This window comes from Helianthus annuus, chromosome 2, assembly GCF_002127325.2.
Source record: "Helianthus annuus cultivar XRQ/B chromosome 2, HanXRQr2.0-SUNRISE, whole genome shotgun sequence".
NCBI classification, from domain to species: Eukaryota; Viridiplantae; Streptophyta; class Magnoliopsida; order Asterales; family Asteraceae; genus Helianthus; species Helianthus annuus.
In genome coordinates, this window is record NC_035434.2 from 19,137,606 (window position 1) to 19,164,643 (window position 27,038).

General features: G+C 36.1%; 1 protein-coding gene across 1 annotated transcript; it reads left to right on the forward strand.

Annotated features, from left to right (window-relative positions):
• The first annotated feature begins 359 nt into the window (after positions 1-359).
• LOC110912029 (cytochrome P450 Tp4149) lies at positions 360-25,959 on the forward strand. Its single transcript, XM_022156696.2, has 2 exons — positions 360-1,265; positions 25,185-25,959. The coding sequence occupies exons 1-2, from the start codon at positions 399-401 to the stop codon at positions 25,791-25,793; spliced, it is 1,476 nt and encodes a 491-aa protein (XP_022012388.1). The 5' UTR covers positions 360-398; the 3' UTR covers positions 25,794-25,959.
• Positions 25,960-27,038: the final 1,079 nt, after the last annotated feature.

Below are 27,038 nucleotides of genomic sequence, written 5' to 3' on the forward strand. Positions count from 1 at the left end.
AAATCTAATATTTCTTTCTTTAATTCAACTTTTCCCCAGTTTTGTTGGTGTGAATTTTGATGACTTTGTTTCTATTTTATAATTTTAAGAGGTTTATCCCATGAAATTTAATGTTATTAGAGGTTTGTCCCATGAAATTCAATGTTATTAATGATAATTTATGAATTTATCATGTATGTTCAATCAAAACTATTAAGAGTAGATTAAAAATAATAAGTATACACAAATAATAAATTATATCGTTTTTATTAATCAACCCGTGTAACACACGGGGCCATAACCTAGTTCTTTATATTAGTAATTCTTTTCATCCGTATTTAGCGTATCATGTGTAATGCTTATATATAGAACGACAGCCACTAGATTTCAACCTAGATATCTCTTTGTTACCTAAGGCAATGTTTTCTTTCTTAGGAAGCTACTTTCTTTTCTTCTCTTCATTCATCATTTTAGTAATCTTTATATGGATTTCATCTGATCTTAATACCAAGAAAAAAACACCACCCTCACCGCGAAAGTTTCCTATAATCGGAAACCTCCATCAACTCGGTTTGAGCCCCCATAATTCTCTCCAGGCCTTGTCCCGAAAACATGGTCCACTCATGTTGATGCACTTTGGAAGTGTACCTGTGCTTGTGGCTTCCTCAGCCGAAGCAGCCCGAGAGATCATGAAAACCCACGATTTAGCATTCGCTAATCGGCCGAAGATGAGTATTCCCGATACACTTTTGTATGGGTCCAAAGACATTACATTCTCTCCTTATGGAGAGTATTGGAGGCAGGTAAAGAGTATTGCAGTAGTCCACCTTCTAAATAGTGCTCGAGTTCAATCATACCAACAAATAAGGGAAGAAGAGATGGCTCTTACAATCAACAAGATTGAAAATTGTTGTGGTTCTGTAATTGATTTGAGTGAGTTTCTAGTTGGGCTTACAAATAACATAATTTGTAAGGTGGCCCTTGGGAGGACATATAGTGGGATGAAGTTCAAGGATTTATTGGATAGGTTCATGGAAGTTTTGGGAGTTTTTAGCTTTGGAAATTATATTCCTAGGTTGGCTTGGATTGATCGATTAAGCGGTTTAGAGGATCGAGCACGCAAGGTTGCTCAAGATTTTGATGAGTTTCTTGAAGGTGTTGTTGAAGAACACATGAGTAACAAAAGAGATGAAGATAAAGATCTGGTGGACATCTTATTGGATGTACAAAGAGATAATCTAGCCGGCTTTTCTCTTCAAAGGGATACCATTAAAGCAATCATCTTGGTAGGCTTTCTCTACTAATTATAATTACACATAGGTATATACATATACATACACAAACGCCCATGTACACATACATATAAATGTATATATACAGTGGCGGAGCTTGAACGGAACTCGGTGGGTGCTGGAGTCTAAAAATCCAAATCTGTGGGTCTGGACTCTTAAAAATCTAATATTTTACACTACAAAAACATATTTTTGGTAAAACTAACACTACGCGTGAAAAATTGGTAGGCTGGGAAATATACATATAGATACATTGACAATCACGTATGCATATGCAGCATACTTATGCATACACAAACACATGCTCCACATATAAATACATGAATATTTTAAGTTATAAGTATAAGAATGCAATTGTAAGAGCATTCACATCCATTCCATCATTCTTTCACCCTAAATTAAACTAAAAATCACTACATCTTCTCTATCATTTTCAATTAAATAATATTCTTTTATACCTTTATCATTACCTTTTTTCTCTCCTCCACTCACAACCACTTTCAAAATATATTAAAAAATTATAGGGTGAACAGTGTCCCCTCAAATATACAGATAAACAGTAACATTTTCTCTCTCCTCCACTCACAACCACTTTTATACTCTTTATATTATAAAAATTACACTCAAAGATTTTAGTGGGTTGGATGTGAATGCTGTATGCCAGACAACTTCTTTTTAGTTGAGATAAAAAGAAACAAATATAAAATTTAAAAACTATACTAGGAGTGCTGTCTTACGTATACTCAAAATCTATGCTAAAGATTTTTATTGTATTTATGTGATGATGATGTTTTGGAGTTTTCTTCTGAACGTGAACTATGCATGCTTGTACAATATTATTAAAAAAAAATTGTACAGTATTATTCAAAAAAAGTATTATGAGTATCCAAGGGTGCCATTGTTGACCTTATGTAGAGCGGACCCGAATGGGGATGGTGGTATTATTTTTTTAGTAGCATATCCAAACCCTCGAGTCATATTCTAAAACAACCCCAAACCCTCAATTTAGATATTAATTTAAACTTTTTTCTCTAATTTACTTAAATATTTGCTAGATCCATTATTATATTATATTGATTAATGGATTAGAGTATTTGATTACCTGCTTCAATGCATGATTATTAATTTATAATTTAACTATTTGCTTGAATGCTTGATTATTCGATTATTAGCATGAAAATTTAAACTCTTTGTTGCTTAATAATTATATTATTTAAGCTTGTTTGTTAATTTGTAGTTTAGCGATATACAACCGACTCATAGTTTTTCCACCGACCTAGCTCGAACTAGATCAAAATTTTATATTATTTAGTGATAGACAACAAGCGAAGTTATCGATTAGCCAATCGTAACGACACGTATAAGGGTCCTCAACATACATATATAAACTTTATCCATTACATATCACATGTATACGCCAATCATGAGTTTTCAAGACATATTTATAACAATCACAGTTTGGACAAACATGTTCACATAGTAAAGCATTCATAAAAACACGCCATAGCTCTATGGGAGATACTATAATTCATCAGAACTTTGACCTTGATCAGGATCAAGGCATTCTTAGACAACAGTCAAGTAAAGGATGGTGTACTAGCTAGTCATTACTATGGTCGGCTTTGTGCAACCCTATCTAGTTTATGTATGGGTGATTAGTCCATGTCTAGACTAGGATCAAGTCACCCAACACCTAGGTTGGCTATGACTCTAAGCCATATACCTAATATTGTATTATTAACATATTAAATTTATAAATTGAACTTAGAGACTAGAGAGCATACCTTTTTTTTAACTGCAAATTTCTTTTATTCATGTTGTCTCTAGGACTTCAACTCAAAATATTCCCTCCCACACCTAAGTGTTTAAAGGCTTTGCCTTTACCAATGAACCATCACCCTATTGGTTACTAGAGAGCATACCTAAACGTGTATCTATTTCTATTTCTATTAAAAGAAGGTTGCAAAATATGAGATGAAGTTGTAAACTTAACTTACTATGTATATAATTTCTTAACCTCCTTACCTATGTCAGTTTAAAACTAAAGGCTTAATCTTAATCTGAGTTGAAATAGGTTCAAGATAATTCAAAAGGGTTGAAGATGTTGGTTTAAAACTAGAGGCTTAATCTTAATTAGAGCTGAATTGAAATAGGTTCAAGATAATTCAAAAGGATTGAAGATAAAGTTTGGTTTATTTATAATTATTTACTTTTTGGGTCTAGATAAGTATTAGTATTTTATTTAATGAGTTATATTTATCAAGTTTGAGTTTCATAATTATTTAATTGGTTTTTGAGTTATAGTACGTTTGGGTTTAGTTTAATATAAATAGATTAACATTATGATAAATAGATTAATGTAGGACCGTGTTTCGGGACCGAAACCATGATTAGTGTGAGATTAGTTCAAGACGGGAGAGATTAGAGATGGATAAACAAAACTTCTTTGTATTAATCGGTAGGAAAACATTACAACTCGGCCCGATTACAAGATAACCGAACTAATACCAAAGGAGTATACATCCGGGGAAAGACCAAGGGGTGATCTCTCCCCAAAACCACACAACTCACTGTGAACTCTCTCAAATAAGCTCACCCTCACTCTCTCTAACTCTCTAGTTTGCAAATGAACAAGGGGTTGGTATTTATACCCACACTCACTTGTCTAGCAAACACACGGGGTCAAACACATAACCCTCTCGTTTGACCACTTCAAACGAGCGGGTCAATACACATTTGTTTGACCGTTTCACTAACTATTACATAATCAACATAAAATACAAATCTAATCTATTCGACAAGCATCAGACACAAAATCTGCATCAACAAATTCCCCCTTGTCCGTTGCTGTCGAATGCTGAAAATGCAACTGCAATCGATCTTCAGTCAAGTATTTATCTTCTCTGTGTTAACAAATTCCCCCTTGACCGATGATCCAGGTAAGTAGTATCTTGACGCTCCTTGTATAATATTTCCCCCTGAAAGTACGCGTATCCGTGTTAGGTGTTGTGAAATTTCCTCACAAGGCTCAATTGACTGTTCTTCCGCTGATCTTCCAATACTCCAACCGGCATTTGATAAGGGTTCCATTCTTTAAAAACTGCATCAAGTCTTGATCTGTCATAACACAAACTCTACCACCTGTGATTGCGTTTAGAAATTTACCAAAGAAATTCAACATACGAAAATTTTTATCCCCCCATTTCTTTGGTAAGATCTCTAAACCTTAACAGATTCTCTCCACTTCAAAGAAACTGTCGTCAATTTCACAGAACAAATTCTCTCCACTGAGTAGAATATATCTTCAAATGCTCACCAATTCCCTCCACTGAGCGGAACTGTCGTCAATCTTCAATGAATGTTCTCGGTTGTTCGATAAATCATGAAAACGACTTTCTTCTTTGCATATTCTAGTTGAATAAGAATGTCCCCTAGTACCCCGTAGGATCCGACTTGTATCCCTCCAAAGACTTTTTGAACTCGTTAGGATCGGTATTGACGTTCCAAGTTCATTCATTCGTTACCAAATACGAGAATATGACAATAAACAAAAAGCTTTCTTCTTTGCATATTCTAGTTGATAAATAAATTTCGCCTAGTACCCCGTAGGATCTGACTTGTATCCCTCCAAAGACTTTGTGAACTCGTTAGGACCGGTATTTACATTCCAGGTTCATACGTTTGTTTTCAAATGCGAGAATATGACAATAAACAAAATGCTTTCGAACATTTACGAATAACCGATAACAATCATAAACATTGACGTGCGGAAGTGAACATACCGTTCTAGTAGTTTTTGGCCCATAGTAGTCAAGTCACCAAAATTTGACGTTTGCACCGGTAACCGTGACTACCCCACATTCAAAATAAATCATTTGTTTCATCAAGCTTCATCATCTCGCGCCCTCCCGAACTCGTACAAATTTGACGTTGACATTTAGCAGCGCGGTTCAGCTAAACTTCGCTAACACCCGACCCCACTTTGCAACTCATACAAGAATTTTCATGTCGTCACTTTTAGCTGGGCCCCAAAAGAATCATTTTAATAATCTAAGAATTATTAATTTGATGCATAGGCCAAACTTTTCTATAAAGCCTAAGGAAATAAATCACGACCAAATCATACTCCCTAGCCCATGAAAAATGTCACATTCCAAAAATGCTTTTGCAATAATATTATGTAGGCCCAGTTGAACAAATAACCCAACTTCCATCAATGAGTCAACCACCATTAACATTTTTCCTCCTTATGGATCTAGATAATTGTTTCTACACCTTATCAGTCCAAATAAAATTTCACAACTAATTTAATCTAAACCCATTATAAAGCCCATACCATGAAAATATGTATATCCAAAATCCATGTGCATGAAATAAATCTCCATGTCCAAATCTTAAAGAAAAAGCCCAAGAAAATATGAAGTGTAACCGCCATTTCTTTGGTATGCATGCACCATAATTTGTTTTGTCCCACTCAACGTATTAGAACTTGTTGGAACTTGGGTCATGAGAGTATAATAGATCAAGTGTGAAGGGCCCATGTGCTAGACTGTGGCTGTAACAGCCCAATAATGCACCAAATAAAAATTGTCAACAAACATTTAAGGCCCACTATATTTGATGGCAGCTAATTAACCCCAAAAGTCAAACACCCTAATTTTAATCAGCCGACAACTCCATCTTTTTTTTTTTTGAACGGCCGACAAAAAATTTTATTAATTGTAGCAAGAAGCTACCCACCAAACTTACATATGGTTAATCACCAATAGAATACATTACAAACTACATACACAATTAACTAACCACCAACATCAAACCGACACCACTTCTCCCATGTTAAGGCCGCCATCTTCGATCGATTCTTTACCCATAAGAATGCCATAGCTTTAATTTCATCTACTATCCTTGTAATATTCGGGGCCACCTGCCTATGAACCGACTCGTTTCTCATCTTCCAAAGGCTCCAAAAAGTCACTAGCACGATGGCATGTAACGCTTTCCACTTCTTCCTAGAATTTGCGGGGACACCGGTAGGTTTCAGTAAGTCAGCCGACAACTCCATCTATTTTTCTTAGACAAACCCATTTTTTTTAAAATCTTTCTCATCAGCAACCAGCGATACATAACCATCAAACCCCCAAATTAATTTCCATTACACAAACCCAATCTGCTAACCAATTATCATTGCCGACATCAGTTTTGTACAGCTTACATCATCTCTGACTTCTTCATTCTTTGCGATACAGCCTCAAATAACCACATCAGAACAACAATCAGGTCATCTTTCAAGTTCTCTCTCTGCGATTCACACCTCCAAATACTTTTCCGGAGACGAAACTAGTGCCTGATTGCAGAAGTCATCACTCGGAAACATGAGATCATTCTCCTCAGACGCAAGAGACTCACCGAGTATAACCGCTTTCAACTCCGGTATCCTACCCGCACCAGACGGCGATCTGTATTTCACATCAAATTTCACCATTGTTTTGTGTGAGTTTGAAGCTTTTAACTCTCGTTTAGCTTCAATTCGTTGTTTGATCAGTTGATTTGGTGGTGACCGTGATGCGGATCAGTGATTGGTGGATTGATTGGCGTGATTTGATTTGTGTTTTGAAGTGTAGTGAATCAGTCCCCATCTTGCAGCAGCAGGTTTTTCGTGAAACTGGTTTTTCGTCGATGGTAGGTTTTTCGGCAGGGGTTCTTCGTCGATTGTGTATCCAGTAGTTTTTCGTCGGACACATTATGACGAAAAAGGTTCTTCGTCAGGAGGGGGTTTTTCATGGGAGCAGATATGAAGAAACCCTAGCTTTCTTTCAATAGCCGCCACACCTTCAAGAACACAGCCACCGTTTCTTTTGCAGATTTGACGAAAATCACTTCAAAAGTGATATTTGATGATGAAAACTTGATTATTTAGGTGTAAAACATAAAACCCAACACTCTGTTGTGATCCGTTTCAGCACAGATCTGAATATTCGGGTCCAGATCTGGTTTTTTCTCATTTTCACCCAACTTTACATCTTGAACAAAAATCACTAAAATCACAGATCTAGAGCACATGTGATTTAGCAAACGGTTAGATTTACTAAATCGGGTACCATGGCTCTGATACCAATTGTAGGACCATGTTTCGGGACCGAAACCATGATTAGTGTGAGATTAGTTCAAGACGTGAGAGATTAGAGATGGATAAACAAAACTTCTTTGTATTAATCGGTAGGAAAACATTACAAATCGGCCCGATTACAAGATAACCGAACTAATACTAAAGGAGTATACATCCGGGGAAAGACCAAGTGGTGATCTCTCCCCCAAACCACACAACTCACTAACTCACTGTGAACTCTCTCAAATAAGCTCACCCTCAATCTCCCTAACTCTCTAGTTTGCAAATGAACAAAGGGTTGGTATTTATACCCACACTCACGTGTCTAGCAAACACACACGGTCAAACACATAACCCTCTCGTTTGACCACTTCAAACGAGCGGGTCAATACACATTTGTTTGACCGTTTCACTAACTATTACATAATCAGCATAAAATACAAATCTAATCTATTCGACAAGCATCAGACACAAAATTTGCATCAACAATTAACATTAAGGTTATTTTAATTGGTGTGCTTTCATGGTTTATAATAAAAGAGTCAAACAAATTGTACAATCTAATGTTGTTGTGTTTGATAGAAGGGCCTGATTTTCAAAAAAAAAAAAAAAAAAAAAAAATCTTGAAGATTCAAAATACGACGACTTTCATTCCTACACACACATTCACCCATTTGCACTTTCATTTGTAAGTCTTCTCTGTTTTTTAGAAATTAGATTTCATTGATTCATAAACTTTTGCCTTTTCAATCATTCAAAGTTGAGAATTCTATAGATGTTGAGTTTTTTTCAATGCAAGCTAGTGAGCATAAGTGCTCTAGATGGAAGGTGTTTTATGTTTTCCATGAGTGCATGATTTATTGGAGTAGGTTCAGAAGCTTTATAGCTCTAGTCAAAAGTTTCATTCCCTCCTTCTTGATTAGTAGCATAGTAGTATTAGAACTTATGGCCCTAATGTTTGTTCCCATACTATTATTGTTACTTTGTTGTGATGACGCTAGATTGACATTAAGTGAATTGCTTTCTCTTGCAAAGTGTCCCATTTGATTTCAGTTGTAACATGATCTTTGTCTTGTCAAAAACCCAACTCTTGTCTTCATGGTATTTCCAACAAATGGTCATGTAGTTATGCTATAGAACGTTCTTGCTCTCAGGGATGCCACAACTCTTAGCATAATAAAGTTAGGGGGCTCATTTTGTATTTGGTTTATAGTTTAGTCCATTTACTTAGTAACCATAGAGAGTCTCTCTATTTATAGTCTAGCTTTACTCTGTTTTATGTATTCACTTTTTCTACTCTCTAATCATAAACCTTAGCCGCATTCTCTGTATATCATGATTAATTTACATGGTATCAAAGCCTAGTTTATTGGAATCAAGATATATGTCGGAGTGGTGAAGAATTTGGTTTTCGAATTATTTACTTCCTTGGGAATTATAGCAAAAGAATTGGAATATAATAGTATTCACAAATGCTCCTTCGATTACCACATAACATATTGGTTTGGGATTAATTACTTGGGAGTAATAACATACTTTGGTTCCATATTTTTCAAGTATAATTATTTGATTCTGTTCATCTTATCGGTTCGTATCTGCTTCCACCGTTGAGTTCATATTTGGTGTTATCGTTTTTGTTGGAAGTCGTGTATTGTGATTCTCTCGTTTGTGGTGCTTCAAGTTGGTTTGGTGAATTCTTTGAATTTGGCGATTTGTTGTGTTTTGGCGAAAATTTGGTCTGTGCCGATTTGTTGGGGTTTTGGCGAAAAGTTTGTTCTTTAGCGAAAAGTTAGTTTAGGCGAGAAGATTGGCTTCGTTCGACTTGATTGGTTTGGTTTGAGTTTTGTATTTGGTTGCTCTTATTTGTGCCATTGTTCTGATTTCATCGTGGGTGATTATCTTTTGTCTACATGTGGTTTTAAGGTTGCTTTCGATCAATGGCGGACCCAAGATTTTTTTTTCATAGGGGTGCAGAATATTTTTAAAGATTTTAGGCCTTTAGGTATATGAAAAAAAATATGTTCATATCGAGCCGTATCAGGTCGGTTCGGGTCGGGTCATGTAAAACAAAAGAATATCAAGCTAAAATTTATATAATCATTAACAACACGTCAAACGTTGCTATAAACATATTTAAAATGTCGCCCTATGGGTTTTTATTTTTAAAATTTATACAAACATCATTTAGAGCTACTTTTCTAAGCAAGTTATTCTCTATATAACATATACAACTAATTTTTAACACTAAACACTTAAACAATCATCACCAGACTTTATTATTTTTAACTTTAAAATCAAGCTCAAGTTTTATTGTTGATTCCTTGTAACTAACCATTTAAACACATTAAACTTTAACTAAAAAACAAAATCAGCCAACTAAAGTTTCAAAAACAACTAAAATTTCGAACATTTTTAAAAATTTTATTTCTTCTAAAAATCCAAATAAAACAAGAAAACAACAAAATAATCGAACAATACCCGAAAATAGTGATGAAGATGTTGTTTTCGTGAGTTTGGTGGATACGCCCCTGTTAAGGGCTCACAAGAGTTCCTTTGGTTCTCATTACTTGGTATGGTTCTCATTTTACCCAATCCCTATGTGTCGTGCATATATAAATATATGGAATTTCTATATTAAAGTAAAACTTTTTACGAAAGCGCAATATAAATATTAAATGTATATTAAATATAATTTCTTTTATATATTAAAACTATATTAGTTCAGAAGATTTAAGTTTATTAAATATTAATTTATTACTCTTCCCAAAGCACCAAATTACTCTTTCCCATAAAAGAAAATAGATTGTCAAAAAATTCCAATCAGTATTGTATTCATCTCTTTCACTATCTTTCGTTTTTCTCTAGTTGCAGAATTCACCGGATAAAATGGCCGGAAAATGTTCGGATGCCATTTTCACTTCTTTGTCACTTTAGTGCTTCGCCTGGTCAATTTAAAAGTTCAAGGAGTGTGATTGCAAAATATTATGTGGTGTGCTCGGAATTTTAACGTGTATACTACGCTGATTTTTTTTTCTAAGGGGTGCGCCCGCCCACCCACCTCGGGCTGTAGGTCCGCCCCCGCTTTCGATCAATGTGCATATTGCAAATAGAAAAACCATTGGAAGTCTTAGTGTTCATTGTTGCTTATCAAGACAACACAACAACAACGCATTTCAAATCTGAATGCACCCTTTGGTCATGTCCCAATGTCTGCTTCAGATCCTCAAGTAGTTAAGCAATTCAGAATGTTTCTAAATTCAAGCACGTCTTCATCTAGTACCTCACGTATTCCTTCAACCTTTTGGATTTTGGATTATGGCGCATCTCATCATAAGTCACCTTACATGTCATCATTTGTATATTTGACATCTATTTCATTTATGCCTGTTATGTCTGCTAGTGCTACATCAATGCCCGTAAAGGGTTTTGGATCTGTTGTTACCCCACAAATTTCTCTCAATAATGTCTATTATATTCTCGATCTTGCTTTAAACCTTGTTTCAATTAGTCAGTTGTGCAAATCTGGTCATTGGTTGTTCTTTTCTGACTCTGTTTGTTGTGTATTAGATTCACGTTCTATGAGTGTGATTGGGATCAGCCGTAAGGTAGCTGAACTTTATGTCTTGGAGAGTGTCAAAGAAATTGATTTTGCTACTTCTAGTGTTGACCTTCATTCCTTTCGCTTGAGTCATTCATCTCCTTATTTTTATTGGTAGCATTCTCGTTTGGGACATGTGTAGCATCACGTTTACAATTTTTGGTTTCTATAGGTGCATTGGGTCAATTGAACACTTGTGATATTTCTGATTGTAGTGGTTGCAATCTGGCTAAATTCTTTTGTAGCGCCCAATTTTCACATTTAACAAATAACATAAACTTCATACAAATTTTGGGAAAATTTTGACATGACCCATTCGTAAAGTAATCGTTTTCCTGCTTTTTAACGAAACCATTCAAAATACATTCTACGACACTTTTCAAAAGATGCTAAACTAAAAACCATACACAATTTACCCAAAACATTCTATCTAAAGTATCCAAAATAAAGTTTAAACTTCAAACTACTACGATCATCCTAAATACTAGTTTAACATTTACTACACAAAAACGATTTAGACCCATTCCAAAAGATGTCTTGAACTGGAAGCGCTTAAGGGCGACTTAGTGTGTGTTCGATCCGGGTGCGCCGCGATTAAACATGGGATTTACCTATCATTCATCACAACAAAACGTTTGTTAGTTGTAATACATAACAATTCAAACCCTTTAATTACCTAACATTATTCGACCCATTAACATGACATGTTACTTTACTATCACCATTACCTCCATTCGGAAACATCCAACCTACCGCTTTCCGACTCATTTGTAATGAATCGCTACATACCATATCTTTCAATATACGTACATCATTTAACCCGTTATAAACAAGTCTATTCCATACATTTCCACAATCATTCCACTTATCATTCCAAACCGTTTAGACGGGTCATTCCATATTCACTACATTATCCTCTTTTGAACATTTCTCATTATATACTCATAGCGTCTAATCAATCATGATTCATAATGGAAATTTACACTAAACTCATAGTACCAAATATTATTATTCATGAATATACAAATAGAGTACATAAGGTTCATATGTACTTACCGCGATCTTGAGATGCTTGTGCCTTCGAATGACTTGCGCCTTCTTCCTTCTTCGTGCCTATATGTCATAATCTCATACTTTAGCTTTCATAAACATTACTTTCACAATCCTTATAGTACGTTATGGTGTCTACTATTCACATACATCATTATCATAACGAAGTTGCATCAATCTTAACAAGTATTCATGTAAAAACCATAACTAAACTCACTTAGGCAATTCGTCGAACACATTGTGTGTGTATCACTAGTTTAGCACAATGTACAAGCATCCTAAGCACAATTTCCATAGTTCTTCTCATTGATTAACATAAACATCCTACTATTTTGAAATCTACCATTCAAATCATGAACACATAGTTCTAAATCAATTATTCATAATAATTTCATCAATCAACAATCAAGTTAACATACAAAACTTCACAATTGCTAAACGTTACTTGACATGCAAGTGGGTTTTGCCCTAATGATGTTCATATTCGAAATTTAGCATCTAATGATGTCTAGACCTTCATTGCAACCATTAATCATACTGAATTTTGTATTACATTCACGAATCACACAAAACCCACATAATCAAACATCATCAAATCACAAAATTTAACTTACTTGAGATCAAGAACACTTAGATAATTAGGATTCTTAGGTCATGCATTCGATTCTTCAATAATCTGGCTTTCAATTGATGGAATTTAGTGATTTAGGGTTTTAAGAGGGAAGGAGTCCTCTCCTGGCTTCTCACGATCGCACCCCAACCAGACTTGTCTGGTTTCGTTTTTTTAATCATTTTATAACATTATTTACACATCTAGCCCCTCATCATTTAATCCCTATTCACTTTAGTACTTTACCGTGCATCTTTCTTTACTAATTTATATATATGTATATATATATATATCTTCATTAAAACGTCACTGCTTATTATATATATATTTTTAGGTCATATGAGAATTTGGGGTGTTACAAGTCTACCCCCTTAAAGAAGGTTTCGTCCCCGAAACCTGAATACGTACCAAATAATTCTGGGTAATGTTCTCGCATTTCATCCTCCGCTTCCCACGTGAGATCCGATCCTTTTCGATGTCGCCATTGGACCAACACTTGCCGAACGGATTTGTTGCGGAGTTGCTTTACCTTAAAATCCTTTATTGCGACGGGCCTTTCAACGTAATTTAATTTCATCCACTTCAATATCATCCAAAGGTACGCATGCGGTCTCATCCGCGAGGCACTTTCGCAATTGCGGCACATGAAAGGTGTTATAAATCCCATCCAATACGGGTGGTAATTGTAACTGATACGCCACCGCCCCGACCCGGGCGAGTATTTTGAATGGCCCGATGTATCGAGGACCTAGCTTCCCGCGTTTACGAAACGGATTATCCCTTTCCATGGAGAGACCTTTAGTAACACATAATCTCCCACTTGAAACTCAATTGGTCGCCTTTGTCGATCCGCATAAGACTTTTATCTATCTTGCTCTGCTTTTATCCTTGATCTAACCATATCAATATTTTCATTCGTCTTGGCTACTACTTCTTTTGACGCGAGTTCTGGTTGACCCACCTCCCCCCAACAAACCGGAGTCCTACATTTCCTTCCATAGAGCATCTCGTAGGGGGCCATTTTTATACTGTTATGATAACTATTATTATATGAAAACTCTACCAAGGGTAGATGATCATCCCAGCTTCCCCCAAAATCCATGACACACGCCCTTAACATATCAACTAATGTTTGTATTTTTCGTTCCGATTGACCATCGGTTTGAGGATGGTAGGCGGTGCTAATATGTAATTGGGTCTCCAATTCTTCATGAAACTTCCTCCAGTAACGAGATGTGAACCGGGTGTCCCGATCGGATACTATAGACACCGGAACCCCATGTCGGGATATAATCTCGTTCATATAAACTTCTACCATCTTTTCTGAATTATAAGTTTCCCGAATAGGTAAGAAATGTGCGCTTTTGGTCAGTCGATCAACGACCACCCATATTACATCGTGCCCTTTTCTTGTCTTGCGAAGCTTAGTCACCAAATCCATTGTTACATGTTCCCACTTCCACACCGGGATCTCCAAGGGTTGCAAATTTCCATACGGCCTTTGGTGTTCGGCTTTTACTTGAGAACATGTCAAACACTTAGCAAGATACTTGACAATGTCTCTTTTCATTCCCGGCCACCAATAATTCATCCTCAAGTCTCGATACATCTTTGTAGCTCTCGGATGAACGGAGTACCGAGACTTGTGAGCCTCATTCAATAATAATTCTTTCACATCACATTCCCGAGGTATCCAGATTCGGTCATACCTCGTTTTCATACCATTTTCATTCTCTTCCAATTCATGAATAAATCCTTTCATCCTTTCTTTCCTTGGGTCGCCAGCATTTAAAGATTTTGTTTGAGCTTCTCGAAGTTCACCAAGGAGTTTAGGTGTGACTACCATCTTCATGGATTTTACCCGAATCGGGGGCGGGTACTCCTGTTGACTTAGAGCGTCTGCCACTACATTAGCCTTCCCGGGATGGTAATGAATGTCACAATCATAATCCTTAATTAGTTCCAACCATCTTCGTTGCCTCATATTAAGATCTTTCTGCTCGAAGAAATATTTGAGGCTTTTATGATCTGAGTAAATAGTACATTTCACCCCATATAGGTAGTGCCTCCATATCTTCAAGGCAAACACGACTGCCGCCAATTCTAGATCATGAGTTGGGTAATTGTTCTCATGCTGCTTGAGTTGTCTTGAAGCATAAGCAATGACTTTACCCTTTTGCATTAATGCGCAACCTAAACCTTGGTGGGAGGCGTCAGTATATACTACCAAATCATCCGTTCCATCCGGTAGTGTCAACACCGGAGAATTCGTAAGCTTTTCTTTCAAGGTCTGAAACGCCTTCTCTTGTTCTTTGCTCCATATAAAATTTTTGATCTTCTTTGTTAATTTCGTCATGGGTGAGGCTATTTTGGAGAAATCCTGGATAAATCTTCTGTAATACCCAGCCAAGCCCAGAAAACTTTTTATTTCGCTTGGATTCTTCGGGGGTACCCAATCCATCACTGCACCTACTTTGGACGGGTCCACGTAGACGCCATCTGCATCGATTACATGACCCAAGAATTGTACCTCTCTAAGCCAAAAGGTACACTTTGAGAACTTTGCATATAACTTTTCCTTACGAAGCATCTCCAATACACTACATAAGTGGGAGGCATGCTCTGCTTCACTTTGGGAGAATATTAGTATATCGTCAATAAAAACGATTACATACTTATCAAGCATAGGTCGGCACACCCGATTCATTAAATCCATAAATGCAGCTGGTGCGTTCGTTAGCCTAAAGGACATTACTAAAAATTCGTAATGTCCGTACCGTGTTCGAAACGCAGTCTTCGGCACATCTTCTTCTCGTACACGCAGTTGGTGATAACCCGACCGCAGATCGATTTTCAAAAACCAACTTGCCCCTTGAATCTGGTTAAATAAGTCATCAATTCTGGGCAACGGATAACGATTCTTCACCGTTAACTTGTTCAACTCTCGATAGTCGATGCACATTCGCATCGAACCATCTTTCTTCTTCATGAATAATACGGGCGCTCCCCATGGTGAAACACTTGGTTTAATAAAACCCTTATTGAGCAACTCTTGAAGTTGCGTCATCATTTCTTTCATTTCGGTCGTGGCCAACCGATAAGGAGCTTTGGCTACCGGCTTTGCACCCGGGTTAAGCTCTATTTTGAACTCTACTTCCCTTTCGGGCGGAAGCCCTGGTAAATCTTCCGGAAACACATCCGGATATTCGTTCACTACATTCACATCTTCAAGCTTTGGAACACTTCGATTGGTGTTAATCACATAAGATAGATACGCCTTACCTCCGTTCTTCACATGTTTGACAGCTTTGATTATAGAACACAATTTCGATTTGATGACCCTTTCCCTTTGAACACTTACCCATTCCCCCCCCCCAGGTTACTACATGAATGACTTTCTTTTCGCATTGAATTTCAGCATGGTTTTGGGCTAGCTAATCCATTCCTACAACTACTTTAAATTCCCCCATGTACATCAGAACAAGATCTATACTAAATTCCTCATCTTCGATTAAGATCTTACAGTTTCTACAAACATCATGTAACAAATAGCTTTTACTATCAGCAACTTCCACTTCTAAGGGTACTAACATCTTTTCAAGCTTAAACGATGGATGAACTAACAATTCATTAGAAATGAACGACCTACTAGGCTCGTAATCAAATAAAACATTCATAGGCATAGAATTAACCAAGAATATACCTGAAACCACATCCGGGCTAGCCTTAGCTTCATCCGAGGTTAACTGAAACATCCTCCCGCGAGCCTTGGAAGACTCATCCTTCTTTCCATCTTTCTTTACCTCTTGTTGGAGTTTCGGACATTCCGCTTTAATGTGCCCCGTTTGATTACAATTGTAACACGCTTTTGGATTTTCAGGGCACCTATAATACGGATGTCCCTCTTGCCCACATTTGTAGCATCCTTTCTTTCCCGACAGACATTCACCCGAATGATGCTTCCCACATGTCTTGCAAGTTGGAATTCCACTACTTGTTTTCCCTTTCCTGTTTTGGTATTGAAATCTTCCCTTTTTCGATGGGTTTGTGTTGGTAGACTTCTCCGCCACCCTTTTTTCTCCCCTTTCAACTTGCCTTTTTATCTCAATCTCCCTATCTCTTGCCCAGTCGATTAATTCTTTCAACGTTGCACATTTAGAGGGATTTGCGAACTCCAGATATTCAGCCTTTAACATAGCGTGATAACGTATGATTTTCAACCTCTCAGTCCCCGCTATTTCCCCACAAAACTTCACCTTCTCAAGGAACTTATTTGTTATTTCATCAATCGTTTCATCCTTTTGTCGAAGACGTAAGAAGTCTTCTTGAATCTTATCAAGTGCGGATTGTGGGCTATGATATTTCAGAAATGGCTCCTTGAACTCTTGCCATGTTAACGTTTGTACTTTGTCATCCCCCAACTCCTTCGAATGTGCATCCCACTAATCCTTTGCTTGGAGTTGTAGGAGGCCCGTAGCAAATATCACTTGATCCTCCACTTCACATCTACTTCTTACAAACACCACCTCGGTGCTTGAAATCCATGTTTGACAAGCTATCGGGTCAATTTCCCCTTTATATGGCAAGGGGTTACATGCCATGAATTCCTTGTACGTGCACATTCGAGTACTTTTCTTTGTTTGCAGTTCACTAATCATCTCCTTTAGTTCTTCCACCTTGGACGTTACTAGAGTATCGACTACTCCTAATACTTGACCTTCCACCTCTTGAGCTAGTCGGCAATTACTAGCTTCAATCGCTTTCTCTACTTCTTCCACAATCATTGTTCTGATTTCATTTCGGCGTGCTTCATCCTCATCATCTACATTCACCACGTCAGCCATCTACATAGAACATCCATTACATTCATTAGATTTCATTTCATACTCCCCATCATCACGTTTTAATATCATTTTATCATAACACATTCCATTCATCATTTATACTTCATGCCTTATCGTCATTGACAATTGTATCGTGCCATATCATCTGAATTCTTTAATCATAACAAATTTTCCTTCTCATCATTCTCATGTACCTTTCCTTCATCATTTGATTATTAAATTTGCATTAAACATTGTTTACAAAGCCTTTAAAATCATTTAGGACGAGTCCCGTATTCAAAATTATCAAAACAAAAAAAATTGGAACAGATGGGGTGCTGGCGCGGCGCGAGGGCCTACCCACCCATCCGTCGCGGGACGCCAGCGGTCGTCGCGCTGCGCAACGAACATAAGACCCGGCCGTGGCGCGACGCGAGCATCAAATTTCGATAGAATGTTTTGTTGTTTGTTGTTGTTGATGCCCAGCTCCATAAATTCTCAACATAACTCTTAAAAACATCATATCTCAAGTTCTACAAGTCCGTTTTGCCCGATTCTTTTTCCTACGCGTCCGTAATTTAATTGCGGACCCGTTTAGCATATTCATTATCAGTATGACTCGGTTTAAGAACAAATATCCTATAAATCCTATTCTATTTCTAACTACAACATAATGAATTTTATAATTTACTTACTTGCGTAGCGCTTCGGAATGAACACACCTTATACGAGCTTTTAGTTTGAGTTCACGCATTTGACCCCAAATACTTGAATCCCTCAAACTTCGGCTCTGATACCAACTTGTAGTGCCCATTTTCACATTTGACAAATAACATAAACTTCATACAAATTTTGGGAAAATTTTGACATGACCCATTCGTAAAGTAATCGTTTTCCTGCTTTTTAACGAAACCATTCAAAATATATTCTGCGACACTTTTCAAAAGATGCTAAACTAAAAACCATACACAATTTACCCAAAACATTCTATCTAAGGTATCTAAAATTAAGTTTAAACTTCAAACTACTACGATCATCCTAAATACTAGTTTAACATTTACTACACAAAAACGATTTAGACCCATTCCAAAAGATGTCTTGAACCGGAAGCGCTTAAGGGCGACTTAGTGTGTGTTCGGTCCGGGTGCGCCGCGATTAAACATGGGATTTACCTATCATTCATAACAACAGAACGTTTGTTAGTTGTAATACAGAACAATTCAAACCCCTTAATTACCTAACATTATTCGACCCATTAACATGACATGTTACTTTACTATCACCAATACCTCCATTCGGAAACATCCAACCTACCGCTTTCCGACTCATTTGTAATGAATCGCTACATACCATATCTTTCAATATACGTACATCATTTAACCCGATATAAACAAGTCGATTCCAAACATTTCCACAATCATTACACTTATCATTCCAAACCGTTTAGACGGGTCATTCCATATTCACTACATTATCCTCTTTTGAACATTTCTCATTATATACTCATAGCATCTAATCAATCATGATTCATAATGGAAATTTACACTAAACTCATAGTACCAAATATTATTATTCATGAGTATTCAAATAGAGTACATAAGGTTCATATGAACTTACCGCGATCTTGAGATGCTTGTGCCTTCGAATGACTTGCACCTTCTTCCTTCTTCGTGCCTATATGTCATAATCTCATACTTTAGCTTTCATAAACATTACTTTCACAATCCATATAGTACGTTATGGTGTCTACTATTCACATACATCATTATCATAAGGAACTTGCATCAATCTTAACAAGTATTCATGTAAAAACCATAACTAAACACACTTAGGCATTTCGTGGAACACATTGTGTGCGTATCACTAGTTTAGCACAATGTACAAGCATCCTAAGCACAATTTCCATAGTTCTTCTCATTGATTAACATAAACATCCTACTATTTTGAAATCTACTATTCAAATCATGAGCACATAGTTCTAAATCAATTATTCATAACAATTTCATCAATCAACAATCAAATTAACATACAAAACTTCACAATTGCTAAACATTACTTGACATGCAAGTGGGTTTTGCCCTAATCATATTTATATTCGAAATTTAGCATCTAATGATGTCTAGACCTTCATAGCAACCGTTAATCATATTGAATTTTGTATTACATTCACGAATCACACAAAACCCACATAATCAAACATCATCAAATCACAAAATTTAACTTACTTGAGATCAAGAACACTTAGATAATCAGGATTCTTAGGTCATGCATTCGATTCTTCAATAATCTGGCTTTCAATTGATGGAATTTAGTGATTTAGGGTTTTGTGAGGGAAGGAGTCCCCTCCTGGCTTCTCACGATCGCACCCCAACCAGACTTGTCCGGTTTCTTTTTTTTAATCATTTTATAACATTATTTACACATCTAGTCCCTCATCATTTAATCCCCATTCACTTTAGTACTTTACCTTCTAACTTAACCATCTTTCTTTACTAATTTATATATATATATATATTAAAACATCACTATTTATTATATATATTTTTTAGGTCATATGAGAATTTGGGGTGTTACATCTTTGCTTTGCCTTTTGAAAAAAGTATCTCTCGTTCTGTATCTCCTTTTGATATGGTGCATTATTATGTGTGGGGTCCGTCACCAGTCTCCACTAAAGGTGGGTCAATTTATTATGTATCCTTTATAAATGATTATACTCGTTATACATAGGTGTATCTTTTGAGACATAAATTTGAATTTTTTTGGCATTAACAAGACTTTAGAGCCTATGTTAAGATGCAACATTCGACTGTGATAATGTGCTTCCGGTGTGACCAAGGGGTGAATATTCCTCTAATGCTTTTAGCTAGTTACTTGCGTTAGATAGTAGAATACACCAGGCATCTTGTACCAACACCCCTCATGGCGTTGCTAAAAGGAAACATCATCATCTTATGGAAACTGCTCGCTCATTTCTTCTATTTGCTGAGTGTTTTTTGGGAGAAACACTATTAACTGCCCAACATGTGATTAATCGGATTCCCAGAGCTCAAAATTCTGGGATGTTTGAAATTATATGGCGATCTCCCATAGATTACAATGAATTAAGGATTTTTGGATGTAGTTGTTTTCTTCTTCGTACTCATGTTGAACGAGACAAATTGTCAAGTAAGTTAGCATTATGTGTATTCTTAGGTTATGCCAGTGGTCCGAAAGGTTATGGCACTGCACAAAAAGAATAGCATTGTTTTGATCCGGTTAGCAAGAAATTATATGTGGCGAGGCATGTTATCTTCTTGAGTATATTCTTTTCTATTCGATTCCCTTGAAACCACATGATGTAACAAAGCCATATCTCTTGAATATTGACCCCTTTACTTGTGATATTGATGCATCAACATCGTCTAATATTCCTACTATATCTGATGAACCTGATAACACAATAGAACCTAATGTAACAGTAGCACCTAATGGGTCTGTTTAGGGCACCCATACATCGCCAGACACAACTTTAAGTCCAACCATGCTTGAGTTAACTCCTTTTTCTATTGGGATAGCTCTGCCTTTAAAGAGGTCCACTCATGGATATAAGTCCACAACGCTACCAGATTTTGCCTACTCTACTTACCCAGCTCCTTTTGCTTCTTTTATCGCAAATATACATAATCTATCTGAACCTGAATCGCAATAAAGGGATATCTCTAATCTGTTTGGAAGAATGCAATGGTTGAAAAGCTCACTACTCTTCATCAGACATAGACATGAGATTTGGTTCCATTACCACCTGGTAAACATGCAATTGGTTGTCGTTGGTATATAAGATTAAAACGAAGTCTGATGGTCTGTTGAATGATATAAGGCCAGACTTCTAGCAAAAGGAAACTCAAAAAAGTATGGTATGGATTATGATGAGACATTTTCCCGAGTAGCAAAAATGACTACACTTTGTACTCTTATAGTTGTTGCATCTGTTCGTCAGTGGAAGATTTGCTAGTTGGATGTGAAGAATGCCTTTCTGAATGGCGATCTTCATGAGGAGGTCTACATGACTCCTCCTCCACGTATTGCTCATAAATAAACCTGGTGAAGTTTGTCGGCTTCGGAAAGCTTTATATGGTTTCAAACAAGCCCCTCGTGCTTGGTTTGAGAAATTCTCTACAATGATTACTTCTCTTAGTTTTCTGCCTAGTAATCAAGATTTAGCATTATTTGTTCGATGTACAAGTGCAGGACGTATTCTTTTATCTTTATATGTGGATGTATGGTTATTACAGGTGATGATTATGTTGGTATTGAGTCATTGAAGCGTGATTTGGCTCACCGGTTTGCTATGAAGGATTTGGGTTGGCTAAGTTATTTTATAGGAATTGAGGTGGCTAAGTCTCAGAAAGGCTAACTTTTTTCTCAGAAAAAATACACGACTTACTTATAACAGAACTATAGACACTTCTCTTGAAACCAATGCACGCTATTCTCCAACAAATGGTGTTTCTTTATCTGATCCGAGCCTATATCGGGCTATTGTAGGGAGTTTGGTTTATCTTACAGTTACTTCTGTTCACTAGGGAGTTGCTCTTCGTATTTTGAGATATTCGCGGCACTCAGTTTCAAAGTCTCTTGTTTCCTTCGACGTCTTCTTTAGAGTTAACTGCCTATAGTGATGTTGATTGGAATAGCGATCCTAATGATCGTAAATCCACGACTGGTTTTTTTTCCTTGGAGATTCTTTAATCTCATGGAAAACTAAGAAACAAGATGTAGTTTCTAGATCTTCTATTGAGGCTAAGTCTTGTGCTATGGCTGTGACTATATGTGAGATTGTTTGGTTGCGTTGGTTTCTTACAGATATGGGAGTTCACATTTCCCATCCTACTCCTTTATATTGTGATAACATAAGTGCTATGCAAATTGCAAAGAATTTGGTTTTTCATGAGCAGACAAAGCATCTTGAGATTGATTGTCACTTCACTCGTCATCATCTACAGCCCGGGACCATCTCGCGTCTCGGTTTCATTTCTTGTCTGACAAACTCTCAATGTTTATTACCATTGTATTTTTAGTTTGAGTAGGGGATGTTAGCATAATAAAGTTATTCGGCTCATTTTGTCTTGAGTTTATCGTATAGCTTAATTACCTAGTAACCCTAGATAGTTTCTCTATTTATAGTCTAGCTTTACTTTGTTTTATGTATTCACTTTTCCTACTCTCTAATAATAAACCCTAGCCGCATTCACTGTGTATCATTGTTACTTTACAATAACCACTTCGTAGTTGTTGTCCATTTATTCAAGATCATTTGGATAGAAATGTTTAAGATATTCTTGAAGTGTTTTGTGAAGTTGAGGTTATAGGAAGCGTGATTAAGGTATTTAATCAAATGTAAAAGGGGGTTTAGTAACAGATGAGTGAAAAGCAAAAGAAGATGGAAAATGATCAATTTTGGATTGAGAATGTATTTCTTGTATAGCATTTCCATCTCATATGCCTTTAATATCCCAAACAACTCACCCATTTGAAGAGTCCTCAGGTTTTCAGTCCTTCTAGTCCTTCTGATTGAAATAGTGTAAACTTTCTAAAGGGTAGCTAGAGATCTCACAAACTTCATCACAATATCTTGATTATAAATCTTCATTTCAGCAGGTTCTAATTCACTTAACAAAACAGTGAACTTGATGCACTGTGTAGTCATGGATTCTCCTTTCCTTTGATATGAGAAAACATCTCATTTTTTTGTTTCAAAACATCCCTTGGTTCTCTTTTAATTCATTGGCTCCTTCAAACCTTTCTTCTAATGCTTCATATAGATCTTTCGCAATAGTATACCTTTTCTACACATGACTGAGCTAAGTTGATATAGCCATGTGGAGTACACTTAATCCTTGAAATCAGTCTCCTTTGTTCTTGTGATCTTCATTAGAATAATTGCCTAGTCTCTTAGAAACCATAATGTTTGGATCAATAACTAATTGAACCATAGGTGCAAATCGTCCTTCATAGTCCTTCATTAACTAACATCATGATAATAGATGAAACTTCTTATTCTCATCTTCCAGATCGTAACATCATATATCATCAACCATCATGGTTTATTGATGGCATCTATATTATAATCATGAGTAGGCATCTTGCAAACTCATATGCTACTTAAGAGAAATTCTCACAATAGAAAACAAAATCGATCAAGTGATCATGGTTAAACCAGTAGATCAAGAGCCAAATTCTTTTCTATGAATTACTAAGAGTAACTGAATTAAACGTAGTAATAAGGCAGTAATTTGCAAGAACAACAAAAACAAATAGAAATAACTTTAAGCCCTAAAGTATTACTCTCCATATGCAAGTTGCTAAGTGTACAATGAAAACCAACACAATATGTGAGATACTAGTTATACTTATTGGCCTTGCCCAACACACAATGTCAGTAGAATATTATATATATATATATATATATATATATATATATATATATATATATATATATATATATATATATATATATATATATATATATATATATATATATATATATATATATATATATAAATCTACACAGATTATTAAGAAGATCAATACAAAACCTTGATCTCTCTAAAGCATGCTAATACTAATCTATTACATGATTAGATAAACATAAATAGGCAAATAGTACAACTAATGACAGTTGCAGTGCTGCAAAGCTTTTTCAATAGAGAAACATGGGTGCCACACTATGCAGTATTGAAATATATATCTTCTTAGTAGCGTAAACTTCATTTCCGTAACATTGGCCATAAAATTCAATAACAATAATGAAGTTCAATAGCTACTAAGTCCACAGTCTTGAATATGTACATCGGCATCAAGTTGTTAGCAATAATAACCTTGGAATACTTAGCTAAGCATCTATCTCAAATATATATACCGAACATATATCGTGTTCCCTCATTGACTATAGTCACTTTACCTTGAGATAATTGTCTCCTAAAATTTTGATCCCCTCCATGTTTAATCATGATAGCAAAATATCATCAAAATACAATAACAATATATTGCAAGACCAATGAGACACTTTCAAATGGAAGTAGTGAATTATGAGATATCTCAAGTACCAGTTATTTTACATAAAGCTATAAGATATTATGTACTAGTTTCTTCTTGTTGTTTACTTCAATTCATACAACTTTATTAGTTTAATCTTGAATTAGGTTTTCTTTTTGATCCTCTAAAAAATTTTAGTTGTGTTGCATAGAATTTTTTTAATACACACCATCCAACAATGTAGTTTTGACATCAAGTTTCTCTATATTAAAATGTTATGAAACCCATTATGCTCAAGACTAATATGATTGTAGTCAATTTCAGCTATCATGATAAGATCTCATTATAGTTAACCTCTTTTTTTATGTTTGAAACCTTTAACAAATAGTCTAGCCATATGCCTTCTGTTCCCACCATGTTATTTTAAACCCAAATACACATTTATTTTGTATTGCTTTTTCCATTTCAGTAGCTCAACAAAAGACGTGTGACTTTTCAAGTGAACTTACCTAGTTCTGAAATGAACATGCCTTCAAATATATTGACCTTAGTATTTTGACGCTAGATATTTGAAATTTTCAAGGAAATATATATATGATTGTTTCGAATAGTAATTAAACACATATTCTATCTTGAAACTATTAATAGATGTCTGCATATATTATATAATAGTAATATATATAATAAGCTAAAAATATTGTGTTTTATGTAGGATATATTTGCTGCTGGAACTGATACCACATTTACAAGTCTAGAATGGGCAATCAGTGAACTAGTAAGACACCCAAGAGTAATGAAAAAACTACAACAAGAAGTCACAGAAATAGCCGAAGGAAAACCAATAATTCATGAGAAGGACTTGGAGAAAATGCATTATCTTAAGGCCACCATCAAAGAGACGTTGCGATTGCATACTCCAATCCCACTACTTATTCCACGAGAATCAACACAAGATGTCAAACTAATGGGGTACAACATTCCATCACGAACACAAGTAATTATTAATGCATCAGCCATAGCAAGAGATCCTACCCTTTGGGAAGAACCAGATGAATTTAGACCAGAGAGGTTCTTGAACAGCTCGATTGATTTTAAAGGGTTTCACTTTGAGCTTCTTCCATTTGGTGCCGGACGAAGAGGGTGCCCTGGTATACAATTTGCTATGGTCGTCAACGAGCTTGCATTAGCAAATGTCGTGTACAAGTTCAATTTGGCATTGCCAAACGGAGTCAAAGAAAAAGATTTGGATATGAGTGAGACGAGTGGTATTACCGTCCATAAGAAGTCTCCTTTGCTAGTGATGGCAACTCCCCGTTTCTAGTAGTTCGCCCATGGTATGAAAGTTTCAGTAATAAAAGAATAATAAAAATAATATGATTCTTGTAATGGATGAAATAGCTTGTGATACCCATATGCTTTGTACCATTGCTCTACACATATATGTGTTTATATATGTATATATATATATATATATAGTGTCGGGATCAGGAGAAAACGCCCAAAAGTGTGAAACGGTGAGAATGTGTGACAACCCTCACTAAACCAGGTATCCGTACGAATTAATTAACTATTAATTGTTGCTTAATTACTGTGCTTAACTGAGATTACTGATAAACTGCTACTTGACTATTGATACTTGTACATATCTGCATCATACTTAGATTTCCGTCACTACATTATTTACTTACTGAACTCTAGTGACAAACATGATGCACAAAAGCACAGTAGCATTTGAACGGATAACCTATTGAACATGCTGATATAGCCAGCATCAGGCAGACACTGCCTCTAAAGGCCTGTATGAGCCAGAAATATTTTACTACACCCATAGTGTGTGTAGGGATACAAGGGTTGTTAAACTGCGTCTCTAGGAATAAGATATAATGATTGGATGTGCCTAGAACATACTCTAAGCACAAAACACAACACTTTGTTTAACATACTAGCTTCTAGCTAACTAATAAAGTGCCAAAACATAAGGAAATATTCCTGACACTTTGCAGAATAAATTGTGTCGCTAAAAATATTATTTACGACGCTTAAAAGATTACTTAAGCACTTTAACGGATTACTATCCAACCGAACAACCGGACTATACCCGGAACATAAAAATATTGCCAAAAATATTATTAGTCTTTTTCTGAGCCAGTTAGGGTCCCTGATTACCCTAACACCCGCTTTATAACGCGTCATGCAACTAACGGGGTTAATCTCTAAAGTAACCGACTTAACATAACTAAACTCTAACTGAACAATTGAAATCCAACCGGATACCCCCCCCCCCTAAAGAGATCGGCCAAACCAAGGGGACAAGAGAGTACACTTTTTGATTTTTAAATTGTTTATGTTGGATATCTAGAGAACATGAAAACCGTTGGACGATGGCACTAGAATTGTCTATAAATACCTCCACTTCTTACACAAGATAATACACATCACAAATCACCAACACTCCACCCTCTCCTCTCCCTTCTACTCTCGGCCGAACCCACCCCCACCTACACACCCATTGTCGGCTTTTGATCTCTCCATTTCAAGTATCTACAAGGTGTTCGGGTCACGTATA

Bases quoted from the DNA above. Each gene is read 5' to 3' on its own strand.
- LOC110912029 (XM_022156696.2), top strand. From the start codon at position 399: ATGTTTTCTTTCTTAGGAAGCTACTTTCTTTTCTTCTCTTCATTCATC. The intron at 1,266-25,184 runs GTAGGCTTTCTC...TGTTTTATGTAG, and splicing joins CCATTAAAGCAATCATCTTG to GATATATTTGCTGCTGGAAC.